The sequence below is a fragment of the Rhinatrema bivittatum genome, chromosome 8, assembly GCF_901001135.1.
Source record: "Rhinatrema bivittatum chromosome 8, aRhiBiv1.1, whole genome shotgun sequence".
Classification (NCBI taxonomy): Eukaryota; Metazoa; Chordata; class Amphibia; order Gymnophiona; family Rhinatrematidae; genus Rhinatrema; species Rhinatrema bivittatum.
This window is the reverse complement of record NC_042622.1, coordinates 37,144,572-37,161,989: the sequence shown is the minus strand read 5'-3', so window position 1 is coordinate 37,161,989 and position 17,418 is coordinate 37,144,572. Positions and strand designations below refer to the sequence as shown.

Sequence of the window (17,418 nt, the reverse complement as noted above, 5' to 3'; positions counted from 1 at the left end):
GAGTCAAATGATAGTAACTAGTTCTTGTAGATTTATGGTTTCCTTTTTTGTTTCCATTCTGTTATGCATCAGATAGTGATACGCTCTTAATCATTTACTGGGAAAGTAACCTATTCATTCCTTCTAACTCACATAGACCTTTTCTTTAGGTCTTTTCTCACTAGCCACCATCATGGGACGACTCCTCCCAGCAGGACAGGTGTGTTTCTACACAACAGACTAGACAGCAGTAAGGGGAGAGGAAAGGGAGGGATGGAGTGCTTGCATCTTTCTGATGGTGACTAATATCAATTCCTTTTCTTCCTGCTAGACCAGTTTGGACCAGGGGAATATCTTATTCCACAGCTGCTGGAGACGGAGACAACACCTTTTCTTCCCTTTTCAACTTACTGCTGACTGGGAGGGGGGGGGGGGGGGGGGGGGGAGGTTGTGTGGACTTAGGCACTTGTAAGTAGTCTCTGTCTCTAGCAGTTACATCAATAGAGGTCTTACACAAAAAAAACCCACTCAAGGGCCCCCAGAGCCAAGGTGCATCCTTGGTCTGGTCAAGCAGTGCTTGCTCCCAGTAAACAGCTCTATGGGGCTGATTTCCCTAGTAGAAATTGCTTCCGAAAAACTCCTGATAATAGGCACCACAGGGAGAATCCCAGGTTCCCTCTGGGACTGTGGATCCCCTTGTACTGGTTTCCAGGAGGGAATGTGTGGGAAAATTTTGAAGGGTATCCTAGCCTGAAGGAGAAGGTGTGAGTCCTTGTTCTCGTTCTCTCTCTCCTTCTCTCTATATTTCCTTTTTCTCCCGCTGGACTAAAATTTGTGAAAAAAGAGGCCGGTTTGAGGAGGAGCCTGTTGACTATGCTACCACAGTGGTGCGTGGCTGAGTACAGGGGGAAAGGGAGGACTCTCTAACAGACCCATAGGTGGCGAGTAGCGTTGCCCTTTGGGGAAGGAAAGAACGCAAGAGCCGTGGGCCTTAGGATTGCGGCAGTCTATTTCCTGGCAGTGCTTCAGCATGCATGCTTCAATTAAAAAAAAAAAAATAATAATAATGCTGTGGGGTTGGAGATTCGCTATCTGCAGCACCAAATAGCTCCCCAGTGTTACAAGCTCCTTCTGCCCAGCTAGTGACTGAGACCCGGAGCACTTTCACCACATGGCACAGGAGCCTCCCCTTTCCTGGATAATGCAAAAATAGGGGAAGGCCCTTCTGTGTAGGTCCTAGAGGAGGCTGAAGCAGGGGCAGAGCAGCTCTTTCAAAATCAGTGCCCTACTTTCTCTCTGCTTGGCAATCCCAACCTGTGGGGCAACAGTGTGCAAAACCCCCTTCCCCTCTCAGTTGGGGGTTTATGAACAGGGCATAGTCTTGTTAGGGGTGCAGTGTTCTCTCTGGAGTTCATGCTAGTGATACACTAGGCCTTTAGGGCAATGAAAGATCAGGGGGCAGAGAACCTAGCTGGGTCATGGGGTTAGAAGATCTGGGGGCATACAGGGAGCCAGCAATGAAGCAGCCACTATCTGCCCTGAAAGTGCCAGAATTCCAGGCTACTTCAGCTACTCCAGAGGGGAGGGGAAGCCTTCGTACATTCCATAATGGGAGATTTGGATGAGGATTGTGTTTTCTCCTCTGAGGAAGAGGCTACAATTCTAAGGTTCTTTAGTAGAGAACTGGCAGCCCTTATGGTGGATTTTTTTAGCACCCTCAATTTCAAACACTGAAAAGGGGCACCCTTCAGAAGGGGATCTTCTATTATTGAGGGTCTGCAAATCTCAAAAGGCCTTTCCACTACATGAAGCTCTTAAAACTTGATTCTGTTTGGGAGTTTCCCCAGAATGGACTCATAGACTGCCCCGTTTTGGGTAGATTATACCCCTTACTATTGGAGAATAATTTACTGAGAATTCCCTGAGTGGACTCCCCAGTGTTTGCAGTCTGGTGGAGGGTGGTAGAGCCCTCAAGGATCCACAAGACAGGAAGATTGAAGCAATCCTCAAACAGGTGTTTACCACTAATGCCATGGCCGTACAAGCATCTATATGTGGAGGGTTTGTGGCTTGAGTACTAATATGCAGGATCTGCAGCTTCCTGAAAATCACAAAATAGCTCATCTGGAATCGAATGTCCTTTCCTCTTGAGTGGTAGTTTCAGGAGTGGCTGCCCGAAGACTTCTATGGCTGCATAACTGGGAAACAGACTCCGTGTCCTAGACTTATGGTTTCTCATCAGAGCCAAGTCATTCCAGCAAAGCCAGCATGCCTCAGCCTTAGGAGTCCAATTCCTGGAGCTTCTATGGGCTGTGAACAGCATGAAAAGTGCTCTATCACCCTCTCAGACCCTAGCATTTCTAGGGGCCATCTTCGATACCAGGAAGGATGAGTGTCATTGACTTAGAAGAGATCGACCAAGGTCATTTTGTCCATGTGGGCCTTCCAGGCACAAGAAACACCCTGGGTGTGGGGCTTTGTACAGCTCCTGGGGCTGATGACATCAGCCTTAGACTTCAGTTTCATGGGCTGGTGCACACATGCCCCCTTACAGCATTTCCTATTTTAGCGATAGTCCCCTGTCTTATAGAACTACAAGGTCCGCTTCCTGCTGCCTCAGTTAGTGAAGGAAAGTCTGGTCTGGTGGGCAGACACAGAGAGCTTGCAAAAAGGGTACATTGAATGGATCCTTTTAATTTCAGGTGCCAACTTGCGCAGAGGGGGGAGGGGGGCCCACTGTCGGACAAGGTGGTTGGAAAACAAGAATCCTCCTGGTTCATATTTTTTATTTATTTTTTGTTTTTATATACCGACATTCAAACATGGGTATCACATTGGTTTACATGATAACTTGTGTGATAGTGTGACAACAGGTCATATTATCTTTACATTGTAACATTTTACCTTGTAAGAAAAACTGCCTCAACGTACTGCTTTAACATTATAACTAGTGATAGAAGTACAAAATTGGCATTGTAAGATTGAGAGGAGTAGGGGAAAATATGCAGAGTCTGAGGAAAAAGTAAAATTGTTTAACAAATATTTCTGTTCGGTGTTTACTGTGGAAGGGCCTGGAGCAGGACCACATAAAATGAACACAAGATTAGAAGTGAGTAAACCTCATTCGATTTTTGGAATAGTGTCTTCATGACTAACTAAACTTAAAAGTATATAAGGTGATAGAGCCGGATGGGATACATCCAAGGGAACTTAACAATGTCTTGGCAGCTCTGCTGGCTGACCTTTTCAATGCTTCTTTAGAGTCAGGAGTAGTTTTGGAAGTATGGAGGAGGCTGGGAACTACAGACCAGTTAATATGACCTCTGTAGTGAGCAAATTAATGGAATTGTTGTTAAAACAGAGGATAATGTAGTTTTTGGAATCCAGTTGATTGCAAGATCTGAGTCAGCATGGTTTTACCAGAGATAAATCTTGTCAGATGCATCTGATTGGGTGACTAGAGAGCTGGATAAAGGGAGAGCGCTAGATGTAGTGGTGTTGGATTTCAGTAAGGCCTTTGACACTGTTCCGCATAGGATTCTTATAAATAGAATGCCCTTGGTATGGGACCTAGAGTAACTGACTGGGTTAGAAACTGGCTGAGTGGGAGATGACAAAGGATGGCAGTAATTGGAGTTTTCTCTGAGGGGGTGGGTGTTACTAGCAATGTGCCTCAGGGATAGGTTCTTGGACCAGTTCTTCTCAGAACTTTTGTGAGCGATATAATGAAAGGATTGTCAAGTTTTTTTTGTTTTTGTCGATGATATCAAAATCTATAACAGAGTAAACAGCAAGCAAGATGTGGAAAACATGAGGAGGGATCTAACAAAGCTCGAGAAATGTCTAGGGTCTGGCAGATAAGTCTTAATACTAAAAATCTCAGAGTAATGCATTTAGGCTGAAAAAACCCAAGACAGAGGTACTGGAGTATCAGAAGTGAAATTCTTCTAAGCTCAAAAGAAGAGCAGGATTTGGGAATGATAATATCTGATGATCTTATGGTAGTCATACCGGTGGCTAAAACGACTGCAAAAGCCAGAGAGATGCTTGGCTGCATAGGGAGAGGAATGATCGTCAGAAAAAGGGAGGTGATATTGCTCCTGTACAGGTCTTTGGTGAGGATAGTCTGTTCAGCGGGTGGCAATTAAAATGATCAGTGGTCTTCATTCTAAAGCCTAAGGGAATAGACTTAAAGATCTAAACATATACATTTTAGTGGAAAGGTGCGAGAAGGAATATATGATAGAGACGTTGAAAATATTTCAAAGGTTTTTATGTACAGGAAGTGACCCTTTTTCAACAGAAAGAAGGCTATAGAATGAGGATTCATGGGATGAGATTGAAAGGGGATAGTCTCAGGAGTAATCTTGGGAAATATTTATTTACAGAGAAAGGGAACAGCCTCTCAGTTGAAGTGGTGGAGATAAAAACAGTATCTGAATTCAAGAAAGCATGGGATAAATATAGGAGATCTCTAAGGAAGTAATGGGAGTTATGTAAACCTTGTAAACCAGTACAATATGCATATGGCTATCTGTATATAAAAAATGTTAAATAAATAAATAAATAAATGGTAAATTAATTGGGTGGATGGGCAGACCAGATGGGCCATACACTCTCTTTCTACCTTCATGTTTCTGTTTCGTAGATTAACAATAAAGGCTATCAGGCTGGCCCTAAAATACTTCCTACCCACGGTAAAGTGAAAGATGGTCAAAATTCTGTCAGTCAACGTCATGGTAGTAGCATATATAAACAAGCAGGGAGGCATCCACAGTGCACCCTTGGCGGAAGAGGCAAGGTGGTTTTTCACTTGGGCAGATCACAATCTGTTGCATCTTTCTGCAGCACATAGTGCAGGGAGAGAGAACATCTAGGCAGATTTTCGTAGCAGGAATAGATTAGACCTGGGGGAATGAGAGCTCAGCGAGGAAGCTTTCCAGTAAATAGTTGATCAGTGGGGTCTCCCCTTCATTGATCTAATGGCAACCAAGGAAAATGCCAAATCCAGCAGAATCTTCAGCAGACTTGGAGAAATGGGATTCAGTGGGTTAGATACACTGATCAAATTCAGGCCAATGGATGCTCTGCTGTATATTTATCCGCCCTGGCTGCTCAAACAGGCCGATACAGTACAGTGCGCTCAGGTGGAGCTCACTGTTAACCCGCGGTTGGACACGCGTTTTTGACACGCTAGCTTTACCCCTTATTCAGTAAGGGGTAGTAGCGCGAGATTGGAAGGGTGACAGGAGGCGCGGGAATAACTAATAGGGCCATCAACATGCATTTGCATGTTGCGGGCGCTATTAGTTTCGGGGGAGTTGGACGCACGTTTTTGACATGCTAGCTTTACCCCTTATTCAGTAAGGGGTAATAGCACGTCGAAAATGCGCGTCCATGGCGATATTAAGTCAGAGGTCCCAAAAGTAAAAATAATTAAAAATAAAAAAATTTAAAATCAGCCTGCGTCTTGTGGGTTGAAAATCGAACACTCAATTTTGCCGGCGTCTGGTTTACGAACCCGAGGCTGTCAGCGGGTCCGAGAACAGACGGCGGCAAAATTGAGCGTCTGCTGTCAAACTTGCTGACAGCTGCCGCTCCTGTCAAAAAGGAGGCGCTAGTGACGCGCTAGTGTCCCTAGCGCCTCCTTTTACCGCGGGCCCTAATTAATATATTTTTATTTACTGTATCGCGCGCACAAGACACTGGCCTGTGCGCGCCCCAGGAGAGCGGGCGCTCGCCCGCTGTCCCGCATTTCTTTCTGTATCGGCCTGAAAGTCAGGATCTTGAAGAGGCTAGATCATCACCCCACAGTTATAATCTTGGTCATCCCCGATTGGCCAAGGCTACCCTGTTATGCGGACCTTGTGAGGCTCTTGGACTGCCCTCTCCTGCCTCTTTCCAGGGAGTGCGGGATGCTACTACACGGCTCCATTCTCACTTATAGCCTGTCCTTTTGAAAGGGAGTGATTACATAGAAAAGGCTGCTCTTGTCATATCAGTCATGAGGAGGGCCCGCAGAACTTTGACATCCTTGGCCTAAATCCAGATCTGGGGTATGTTTGAGGGTTTTTGTCGCAATCGCAAGAGCTCTCCATGGAAGGCAGAAATTGTAATTATCCTGAGTTTTCTTGCAGAAGGGGTTGGATAAAGGCCTAGCCCTTAATTCCCTGAAGGTGCAGGTAGCAGCTATTTCTTGTTACTGAGGTACATTTAAAGGTTGGCAGATAGCAATGCATCCAGACATAGCTCAGTATTTCATCTGTCCCCTGTCAGTTCAGTAGTCCCAGAGAGGGATGTTAACCTGGTGTTGGAGGCCCTGACAGGTCCCCTGTTTGAACCATTAAGACTATCACCTTGAAAGGATCTCACCCCGAAGGCAAGATTTCTTGTCACCATCTGTTTCACGAGATGCATTTCAGAACTTCAGGCCCTGTTGTGCAGAGATCCATGCTTAGTATTTTCAGCAGAGGCTGTCACTCCACAACTGGTACTGTCATTTATGCCCAATGTGGTTTCATCTTTTCACTTGAACCAATCCATCTCCTTCCCTGCTTTCAGAAGTTGAAAAGATTGGAAAAGTGACAGGAGGCTTCAACTTTTGGTTGATAGGCACATCCTATTGAGATACCTGAAGGCTACCAGTCATTCAGGCTGATGCAGTATAGGCCAGCGCACGGCTCAGCACACAATTGGACGTGTGTCCATAACCCCTGATGCATAACGGGGGTGAGCACATAGGTAATAGCCTCATCAACTAGACTTACGTCTAGAGCAGAGCACAACAACCTTCAAAAAAAAGTTGAAGACCTGGCTGTTCAAACAGACATTCACCTAATCGTAGCATCCCTGGTCAACATAGCTCTGTATTAAAGTCTGTAATTTACAATGTAACATAATGTAATATACCTTCAGATAATGTTATATAATACTCTACTACTGTACCGTATTATAATGTGGCAGTAATGTAATATAGTTGCTTTCTTTCTTTCTCTCTTAACGTTAACTCTATCCCTCACTAAACTCTGCTTCTCTTCTTCGACATCCCGTTCCTTTTGAATTTACCTTGTTAGATGTAACTATTATTTTCCTCCTACTGATGTTAATTGTTACCCCTGTTATAATGTAAACCGATGTGATATCCATTTGAACGTCGGTATATAAAAGTTTTAAATAAATAAATCAATAAATCAACATGAATTTACATGTGATGAGCGCTATTACCTATTTCCCCCGATTTAAAAAAAAAAAAAAAAAAAAAAAAAAGGGGTGCATATTTTAACCTGCAAAAATTACACCTGCCCACAGCAGACATTAATTCTTGTTAAGCCTAAAAAAAGATAGAAAAGCAGAAAATACTGCTTTTCTTTTCCTTGTTTTGGATTATCTGACTTAATATTGTTGTAATAGCCATGCAATATTAAGTCGGAGGAACTGAAATAGAATTTAAAAAAAAAAAAAGGGTGCCTGCAGTTAGGTTAGGAAAATGGACACTCAATGAGCGTCCCTATTCCTGACCCGTGGCTGTGCACAGGTTAGGAAACAGGAGCTCATAAAATTGTATTCATTTTCCTAACCTGACCACCACCTCTGCTGGGCGCCCACTGCCATGGAGGTATTAGGGGCACACAATTTCTCCTATGCCTCCTTTTTACTGCAGCACCCAGTTTTAAATATTAAATCGGGCACCCGGGAGAGGTGTTTCAGCGCGCGATAAGAGCGTGGGCGCTCAGTCTTGAGCACCTGTTTAACACGCACCAATATTGCATCGGCCTGATTATTGCAAAACAGGTACGTTAATCATCTTGTTCAAAGGTTATAGGAAAAGGGAGGCAGCATCCAAGGCTACGCCAGCAGGTGGGTCAAAGAAGCAATCTCTTCCATTTACCTGCTTAGAGGGGCACAGGCGCCTGCAGTGCCTAGGGCACATTCCACAAGGGCTCAAGCTTCATCCTGGGCAGAAGCATCTCTGATTCCTCCAGATGAGATCAGTAGGACGGCCAAAACATGGTCATCACTACATTCTTTCACAAACTTCTACGAACTTGATGTGAGCCAAGGCAGAGTCTGCTTTTGAGGCAGGGATTCTTCTTCCTCCCGCCCAACTTAGGTACAGCTTTGGTATCTCTCATTGTTCCAGTCTGGTCTAGCAGGAAGAAAAGGAATGTAAAATTTTATCTGTTAACTACCACAGCGTACTACATTGGTTTAAAAAAAAAAAAGGAAATTAACAGGAAAAATTTTACATTAATCTTCTACCAATCAGGCATCTGAATTCTTTTCCTTTGCATGACAAGAAATCTTCATTTTATGATACTTTTATTCAGCTGTGGGTTGCAAATTTATTTAAATTTAAAGATGAAATTGACTCTTAAGCAAACTGTATTCAGGTTTGCTGATGATGATTCTGAAAAAATATATACAAAGATAGTAGCAGCAAGGGAAACTTGGTAGATGACTTTTTCTTCATATTTCCATATCCACTAACATTATAGTTTTTTTCAGAGTAACTATAGAATAACACCGTTGGTCTTTCTTGTTGGAATTATGTTTTCACAGATCCCTGAATTCTGTGAAGGGGGATATGGAACCCAGATCCTATACAAGGGTTATGTAAACTGTGATATACTGGTTGGATACAAAGCTGTTTACAGAATAAGCTTTGCTATGGCTATATTTTTTGGTTTCTTTGCTTTGCTTATGCTAAATGTGAAAAGCAGCAAGGATCCAAGAGCTTCTGTGCACAATGGGTAAGTACAGTAGACATTTCACAAATTAAAGTGTCCTAATTGTATCAGTTTTATATTGTAGTATGACTTTTGTATTTTTCATTTGAAATGAAATGAGAAGTCTATCTGCCTGCCTCAGATTAGCAGTTCTTCATTGACAAGCAATACTGAATTAGCCATGACACGTGGGTGATGTCAGTAGGAGTTCCTGTGCTTGCACTGCCTCGTGAGCCCCTCCAGTTTTTTTTGTTTTTGTCTGAATATCTGCATGGACATGTACCCTCTCTGTTTTTAAAGCTCTTTTTTGTCAATTTCTGAAGTTCTTATTTTAACTAACTCATTGTTGGAGTTGGCTTGCTGCTTCAGCAGCCCCTCAACAGCACATTTCAGTGCTATCCAAAAAAAAAATAAAATTAATAATCCTTGTTTTCATAGAATTTCCAGCTCCAGCAATGCCACTTCCAGTGTCTTCAAGGACAGTGCCTGTGGCCGCATGTCTATCACTGACAGCCACTATCTATTATAGCTGCCTCGGCCCCAATCACGATTCAACTAACTATTATGACTGTGGCCATATGTTGCCAAGAGTCCAAAACAACATGGCCTGGAAGATAGAGGAATTTTGCAGGTTGGTAAAGAGTCAGAGGAGTTCCCCTTCCCAGAGCAGAGCCTCTGCGGGCTCCCTCTGCGTTGAGTCAAGCAGAAGCACCTCAGAAAAAGCACCCCCAGCTTCAATGCTGGACTCTGGATCTGCCATAGTTGAGAGGTTGAGCAAAATGTGGAAACATCAAATGCAGGAGTCCACAAAATTCTTGGAGCACCCCACGGACGATTCTCTGTCTCTGCGGGTTTCAACTCAGAAGAAAAAGAAGCGCCATTTGTCTGAGCTGTTGGTGCCACCGAAGCAGAAGACAGTGCCAAAGAAGGCATAGTCAACGCAGCACCGACCCTTGGTGCAAGAGCAAGCATTGGAAGGACCAAGAGGGGACTACTTAAGTTACCTTCCTCCATGTTGGTGTCCTTGTCTCCATCTCATCTCTTTGGACCAAGGCCTCCTGGAGCTGCTGCCCTTCCATTGTCCCATGGGCTTTGCCCAGAGACCCCAGATGCAGTATTCTTCATTGAACCTCCAGTCTCTATATGACCACTAGCTCAGTTAACAGAGGAGTAAGGCCCTTCCTGGAGTCCAGTACATGCTTCTCAGGAGGATGACCCCTGTATTTGTTTCAGAAGAGGATATCTCTTCTCCCAACTCTGGAACAAAGGATACAAAAGTTCATGAACCAGGTGGCTGAATTGGTGAAGATTTTCTTTGCCTTGGCAGCCACTGACATGGAGGGTACCCTTCAACCTCTTTTGTCCAGAATGTTGGATTTATTCCAACTGGGAGGAGTCCCTCTCACCTCCACGTCTTGGAAGCTCTCATAAGTGGTCTCTGTGACAGGTTCCAGCTTTTGTCAGCTATTACTCTCTGTGGAGGAATCCAGCCTGTCTAAGGATGGAGTTCCAGGCCTCAACCTCTGGAGTGTAGGCCTCATGAGTCTTCTCCGACGAGGCAATCAAGGACCCTGTGCCGGTCTTCATCTGAGTCTTGGGCTAGTGTTCCTCCACCTCTGGATTCAGAGTAAGGATCTATGAGGATCCACTTACCTGACCTGCTGGAGCATTCATCTCTGCCAGAATATCTCTTGTAAATTAAATTGCTGGATAAATTGGGTAAAGTGATTGGTATCATAATTAGGGACCAGGAAACCTGCGCAGATGTCTTGAGGATACTGCAGATTTTGAAAATGCCTTCTGAGTTTGCAACAATACCAAACTGTGCCATTCTGTCATCCATCCTTCAGGAAGTGCAAATGAGAATGTGAGATAATCTGGTCTTTTGCCCCGCTTGCACTCCTCTCCTAGTAGCCAGGAAACTGAACCTTAAATATAGGGTCAAACAATCTCCATGGTTGTGGAGTCAGCATTGAAGAAGACCAAGATTTTTTTCTAACACTCTCTCCCTGGAGAAGGATAGTAGATTGTTGGAAAGTGTCAGGTAGAAAATCTTTCAAAGCTCTTTGCTGAATGCCTGCATTGCTGCCCACTAATGAAACATGATTGCAATGACAATTTGAAGCCTCTAAGTCTCTCAACAGGGAGCAGAAATTCTATCAGCAGAACCTTCTGGATGTAAAAGAGTGTGAACATAATCTCCTCCTGTCAATGTATGACTCATTTGATACAGTGGCTCGATCTTCTACTGCAGCTGTTGAAGCATGCTAAATGGTCTGGTTGAAGGCCAGCAGTCTACGTGAGAACGTTCATGAAAAATTGTCTGATTTTTCCCATGTTCAGGGGATATTCTCTTTGGGTACAAAATCGGAGAAACCTTCACTCAAATCAAGGAGCAGAATGCAGCGATTCAGTCTTTGACGGGGGCCGAGCAACCATTGTCCTCTGGACAATCTTACTTCAATTATAAGAGTTCCTTCTTCCAGAGACTCCCCTTCCACCAATTTAAGCAGTATCATGCCCCATTTGTGCTTCCATAACAGTAGTTTCTGGCTCGAGGGCATCCACATGAGAAACAATCTAAAGTGTCCCAGCAGGCCCATCCTAAGACTGGTCCGAGTTTTTGACGAGTCTTGATCCTTAAATGTTGGCTTCCCTGGTAGGGGGACGAATTCACCTGTTCTTTGAAGAGTGCCAGGAGATCACCAGGAACTGTTGGTTTCTCAAAATTGTAGAGTCTGGATACTGTTTGATTCAGCACAGGCAGATGTGCAATGTTTAGTCTTAATGTGTATTTGTTTCACTCAAAGTTGTCACTACTTAGCCAATGGGTAATATAACCTATCCCTCCCAAAGGCCAGGCAAAGGGTTCTACACCCACTATTTCATTATCCCTAAGAAGTTAGGGGGATATATGAAGACTGAACAAGAACCTAATACAGGAGAAGTTCAAGATGAAATCCATCCATACCATCCTGTTTTTCACATAAATAGGAGACTGGATGTGTGCTCTGGATTCAGAAGATATATATGCTCACCTACCCATCCATCAGTCCCATTGGAAATACCTCAGGTTTATTTGTGATCTCCTCTCATTATCAATACAAGGTTCTTCTCTTTGGGCTCTTAGTGGCCTCAAGGATGTTTATGAAATGCCTAGTGGTGGTGGTGGCGGCATACCTTCATCAGCAGGGGATTTGTGTTTTCCCTTACCTGGACAACTTGAGTGGTGATGGGACTTTTTCATGCTGGGGTGTCAACTCCCTGAAGAAGACATACAGCTGTTTCAGTTGCTAGGGTTCATAATCAACTTTACCAAATCAAATCTTGTTCCATTCAGAGAATCAAGTTCATCAGGGCATGGATAGACTCATTGGAGGAGAAAGTAATCTTTCCATCAGATTGAGTGTACTGTCTATTTTATTACAGTGACATCAAATCCTGGTTTTCCCCATAACTCACCTTGACATGAGGTTTTCCAGTGGGGCCAGCTACTTCAGCCTTTTGCTGTACCCCCTGAAGTTTACCATGAAGGTAGATATTTCTATGGTGTCTAGATCCACAGGTCCTGGAAATAGATGCTCCTCTTTGAATTCTACCCATCAGATTATGCTGGTGATGGATGCATCTAGCAAGGAGGTGGGGTTACCACATGGGCCCCTTCCAAGCTTTAGAGATCTGATCGGCAGTGGAACATCTGAAGGAGAGGAGGTACAAGGAATATATGATACAGGCCTTGGGATACCTGAAAGGTATTAATGATGCACAAACAAGCCTTTTCTGTTGGAAAGGAGACTGTATAACTAGGGGTTACAATATGAAAATCCAGAAGTGATGACTCAGAACTAACATCAGGAAATATTTCTTCACAGAGAGGGTGGTGGATTGCCCTTCTGGAAGAAGTGATAAAAATGAGATCAGTAATGGATTTCAAGAGGGCATGGGATAATCACGGCATATCCCTAGAGGCTAGAGTAAGGAAATGAAGAAGGTCATCTGTTAACTTTAGGTGTAATATTTCTGCATGGGGGTAACTTACATGGAGCAGCAGTTACTACCCGTAACAGAGGGCATGGGGTAACCTGCACAGAATGACAGTTGTTACTACCTTTAACAGAAAGCATGGGGGTAATCTTCACAGAGCAGCAGTTACTACCGTAAGTAACTTGCTGGGCAGACTAGATGGACCATTTGGTCTTTTTTTCTGCTGCATTAGCTATGTTACCATGTTAGATCAACTTCTTGGAGCCACGAGCCATTTGCCTTGCGTTAAGAGTATTTTCGCATCTTCCTCAGGGAAAAAGAATTCTGATCCAAATTGCCAACAAATGTTCCTTCTAATTTTTGAAAGGCTGCGTGTGTAAAAAATTATAAACAGAGTTCACAATTGTGCACTTTGAGCTAGTATAATACAAATAGTATCAGGATTTCTTGTGCGCACTATATTTTTCCATTTGCATGGGGTTCACAACTTGTGTATGCATGCACATGCGCACAGTTTAGAGGAAACAGTGCTGCCAACCAAGTGAACAAGCAAGGAAGCACAGGATCCTCGATCTTTTGCCAGAAATCTCTGAAAATTTGGGAGTAGGCTCACAATCGCAGACCTTTTCTCTAAGCAACTTCTTTTCCCAGAATCTCATGAAAGGCTTGTAGCATACGGGGCAACTAGTGCCATGGGATCTCAGTCTTGTCTTGACACAGCTGGTGAAGCTTGCCTACAAACCACTGGCTAGAAGATTCAGCAAGCTACAAGGATTAGTTCATTATGCTCTGAATGTAGAATTCCTCTTCATGTTGCAGACCAGTCCAGACAAATGGGAAATACACTTGTTCACCGCTAAGTGGAGGCAGAGAACTTCTCCCTTGTTTTTCTAATATCAGCCTATATATATATATATATATATTGGGATAGCAGGGTGCACAGTCAGTAGTTCTGTGCCTTCAGCTGTGGTGGTGGCAGTGCTGATAAAGCAAAAACAAAACAAAAAAAAGAGTAAGAAAGGGAAAGTGCTAGTGGCAAAGAGTACACAGTAAAATTGTTCTTCCCTTTTGAAGTCAAGTCCCATTTGGGTCTGGCAGCACGTTATTCTTTGCCTGCATAGTGCTGGGCCAAAAAAAAAAAAGGGCAAGCATCACAGTGAGAGAAATGCTGCAGGAGAAGTGCCTCCCCCCCCCCCCCCCCCCCCCCCCCCCCACCAATTCGCCTGAGCCCTCCAGAGAGAAGCAGGAACAAAAGGGAAAGGCAGAGGTGAAAGGTTTGATTAGTGGCATATACATGAAAGGTGCATTGGGGAGAAGGAGGAGAGCCAACAACTGCACAGCAGGAAGTCTGGGGAGGCAATGGCCAGGGAAGGGAACCTGGGCTGGGAAAGCAACACCAAGCCTCTCCCTCTCGGCCTATAGTCCTCAGTCACAGCACAGAGGGCTTGAGAAATTCTTGGGGCTCAGAGGAGGATTCACATGAGAAATTGACCTGCAAGAAGGCAAGATGCAGCAGTGAGGTTTTTAGAAAGGAGGATCTTAAAGCACTTATCACAAAAGTGGAAGAGTCATTAGACTTAACTGAGGAGGAGGGGAAGGATCATGGGCAACGAATCCTCATGAAGATTTAGAAACCAGCCAGGGCCGTTCATAAGAAATTGCCATACTGGATCAGACCCAGGGTCCATCAGTCCCAGCATCCGATTCCCCTTCATTCAACCATCAAGGAAATGATCATGACAGAATGGGACGTTCTGGACACAGCCCTGTGGGTTAAGAATACGATGGGGAGATTATATCCACTACAGTAAAAGGAGATAGAACAATTAGTTAAAATTCCAAAAGTGGATGCTTCACTCACAGCAGTGATGAGGAAAACCACAATTCCATTAGAAAGTGGCGCAGCCCACAAGGATGCATAGGACTGAAAGATAGAATCTCTTCTAAAGAGATCCTTTGAGTTAGTCAGACTGTCTCTACAGGTGGCATTATGTGGTGGATATGTAGCTAGAGCAAAGCCTCCTTGGAGAGTTAACTATCTAAAACTAAGCTTTACGGTTAACTGATGGGCTCATTAGGCTGCATGCATATTGGAACTCCCATGCATGCTCAGCAATAAAAATTCTGCTGAGCTAGAGAGTTGGGTCTTTTCAGCGCTGTTGGATCACAACACCATGTGTCATGGCTAATTCATCTTGCTGTCTACAGAGAACCCTGTTTACGATAAGCAAACTTGCTTTTATATTCTTTACCCAGGATTGTGGAGGCCCAGGCCATGCTGAAAGATAAGGACATTGGTGCCAATTTCATTCAGGTTTCTATTTACCATTGTGCCTAATAGACACAACAAATAAAAAAAGGAATATTTGATGTGATGAGAACGCATCCTTGCTCCGTAATCACTTCTGCATCTTTGCCCCATCCAGCAGTGATTACTGAGCAAGGATGCGTTCTCATCATATCAAATATTCCTTTTTTTATGGTCAAGAAAGCAGAAAACATGATGCACTTTGTTTTTGGGAATGACTGCATATTACCCACCAGAAATCTGAGAGCATTTTGTACAATATGCCCAAAGTTAGCCAGCTTATTTATTTATTTATTTAACATATGTATAGCCCGCTAATCCACAGACTATAGTGGTTAACAAAAGTTACATACATAATTTCAACGAAGTAAAATATACAATATAGGCTAAAATAAAGATAGAAATAAAAGCTTAGAATACAAAAAAACTTAAGTTTCAAAACACAAAGACCAGTTACATTGTTGTCAGAAGATTCACGCACACTTGAACTCTGCACAGTTTTGTAGATTTTAAGTGTAACTTTGTTTGCTGCTACAATCTGGGATTTATTTATGTTCTTAGTTTTATCAGATCATTTCTATCCTGCCTGAGATTATGATCCTCTCAACAGAATGTAGCTAAATTTGTAGATATGATGTTGGATGGTGATCTCGGCTAGCTCTTTTTTAGATAACAAGAATGTTTTTACATCATTGCACCAGTTAGTGCTTCGCAGCAGGCCTAAACATTCATGAACTAAAAACTGCTTTTTTTTTTTTTTTTTTAATTTTGTCCATTTATCTCAAACTTGCATGAGCAAATTGAAACCTAATTTTTATCACCGGTTTTGAATATTTATTTTGTTGGTTTTACGAATTAACTGTACACTGCGTTTTGGTGACCCTTTCAGTTGGATAAGCAATTAAGAAATATTTTTAAATAAATAGCAATAGTCACTTTGGGGTTCTGTCGCAAGATAAGTGCGTAATTATAATTGGAGCCCTTTGATTCTGCTTCTTATCAATGTTTAGCCCACAGTGATTTCTCACTAGATACATCACTGTTAACCCGCCCCCCCCCCCCCCCCCCGTTAAAAATCCTGTTTAGAGTGCAGATGATTCTCTTGTGCATGCTTAACTCCCAGAGGTATAATTGGAAAATGGTAATGGAGATGATATATACAGCCCTTTTCAATAGCTTCTTTTCCGTTTTGCATTCATTTGTTTCCATTGTTTCATGTCTTTGTGTCATTTGCACGTTCTCAGTTTCTTTGTAAACATGAGAGAAAATGACAAGCCTCTTTGATTTCTTAAAATCTAAATTAGGTTCTGGTTCTTCAAAATCGCTTTACTTGTTGGCACCATGGTGGGAGCCTTTTACATTCCTGATGGGCCTTTCACAAGAGGTACAGTATGCATAATGTCATTCCTGTTGAAACAGATGAGCTTCATGTTCTCATTCCTAACATGTATTTGGGTATTCAAATAATCTAGATTACTGTTTGTTTGTCTATATATTGAGAACCTTTTTAGACCTAAGTTGCTACTAGATTTTTAGAGGTTATTCAAAGTTTGTGAAGAACACAGTGTTAGAAAAAGACATTACAAGAAGCAAATGATGTAGTGACGCGAGTCATTTTATACTAGGCTCCACGGCTGACTTGCTTTGTCAGGAATCTTTAGCTCATTAAGTCTATGACTTCTTTATTTAAAATAGAATTTGAGTAACAATAATTATATTGGTGCATAAAATTAAAATCAATTAAAGCATGCTTGGGAATAGGTAGTTTCTATAAGTAGTGGCTATTGGGTAGGCTGGGTGCACCACATGGCTCTTTTCTATTGACAAATGCTATGTTAATATGTTTGTTATAATTTATGTATGTTTGTGTGTGTGTGCATATGTCTATATATCTAGAAAGATACACACACACATACATAGATACACACGTGTGAGTATCTTTCTATATGTGTGGATATATATAGATTAAAAAAAAAAAAAAGCAAAAAGAGCACAATGTTATTCCCATTCAAAAACAATCAATTCTCCCAAAAAGGAAACCATAAACTACCAATTTTTCAAATTAGAAAGCCACTCAGTTTTTTCAGAATCCAGAATGTTTTATAAATTTTATATATCAATATGATTTTTTATGATCTTTTATAGCCGCATCATCAAGCTTGATGACGTGCCTACCTGGTATTCAAACGGAGGCCATCCGGTCTTTTAATCATTTGTAGTCAATGATGTTTAACAAACATAATACTGACTTCTTCATACGGTGATATTCTTTTATAAAAATCTTTCAAAAGACATTAAATATGAGCTCAACCTATTCAACTCTTCAGCTTGACAAACGGCTGATGTTTCGCAGGACACTGCTTCATCAGGAGCTGACAAGGTTAATTTTCAACATATCAAACTGGTTGAGACACCACTTCA

At 42.7% G+C, this 17,418-nt stretch overlaps 1 protein-coding gene across 2 annotated transcripts in view; it reads left to right on the top strand.

The window, feature by feature from the left end:
- The window catches only part of SERINC3 (serine incorporator 3), an 81,551-nt gene that overhangs the window by 12,771 nt on the left and 51,362 nt on the right, over positions 1 to 17,418 (top strand). For both annotated transcript variants that reach the window (XM_029611834.1, XM_029611833.1), the window contains exons 3-4: positions 8,539 to 8,729; positions 16,302 to 16,381. In XM_029611834.1, the coding sequence (XP_029467694.1) occupies positions 8,539 to 8,729; positions 16,302 to 16,381 (271 nt within the window). The remainder of the gene's footprint in view (positions 1 to 8,538; positions 8,730 to 16,301; positions 16,382 to 17,418) is intronic.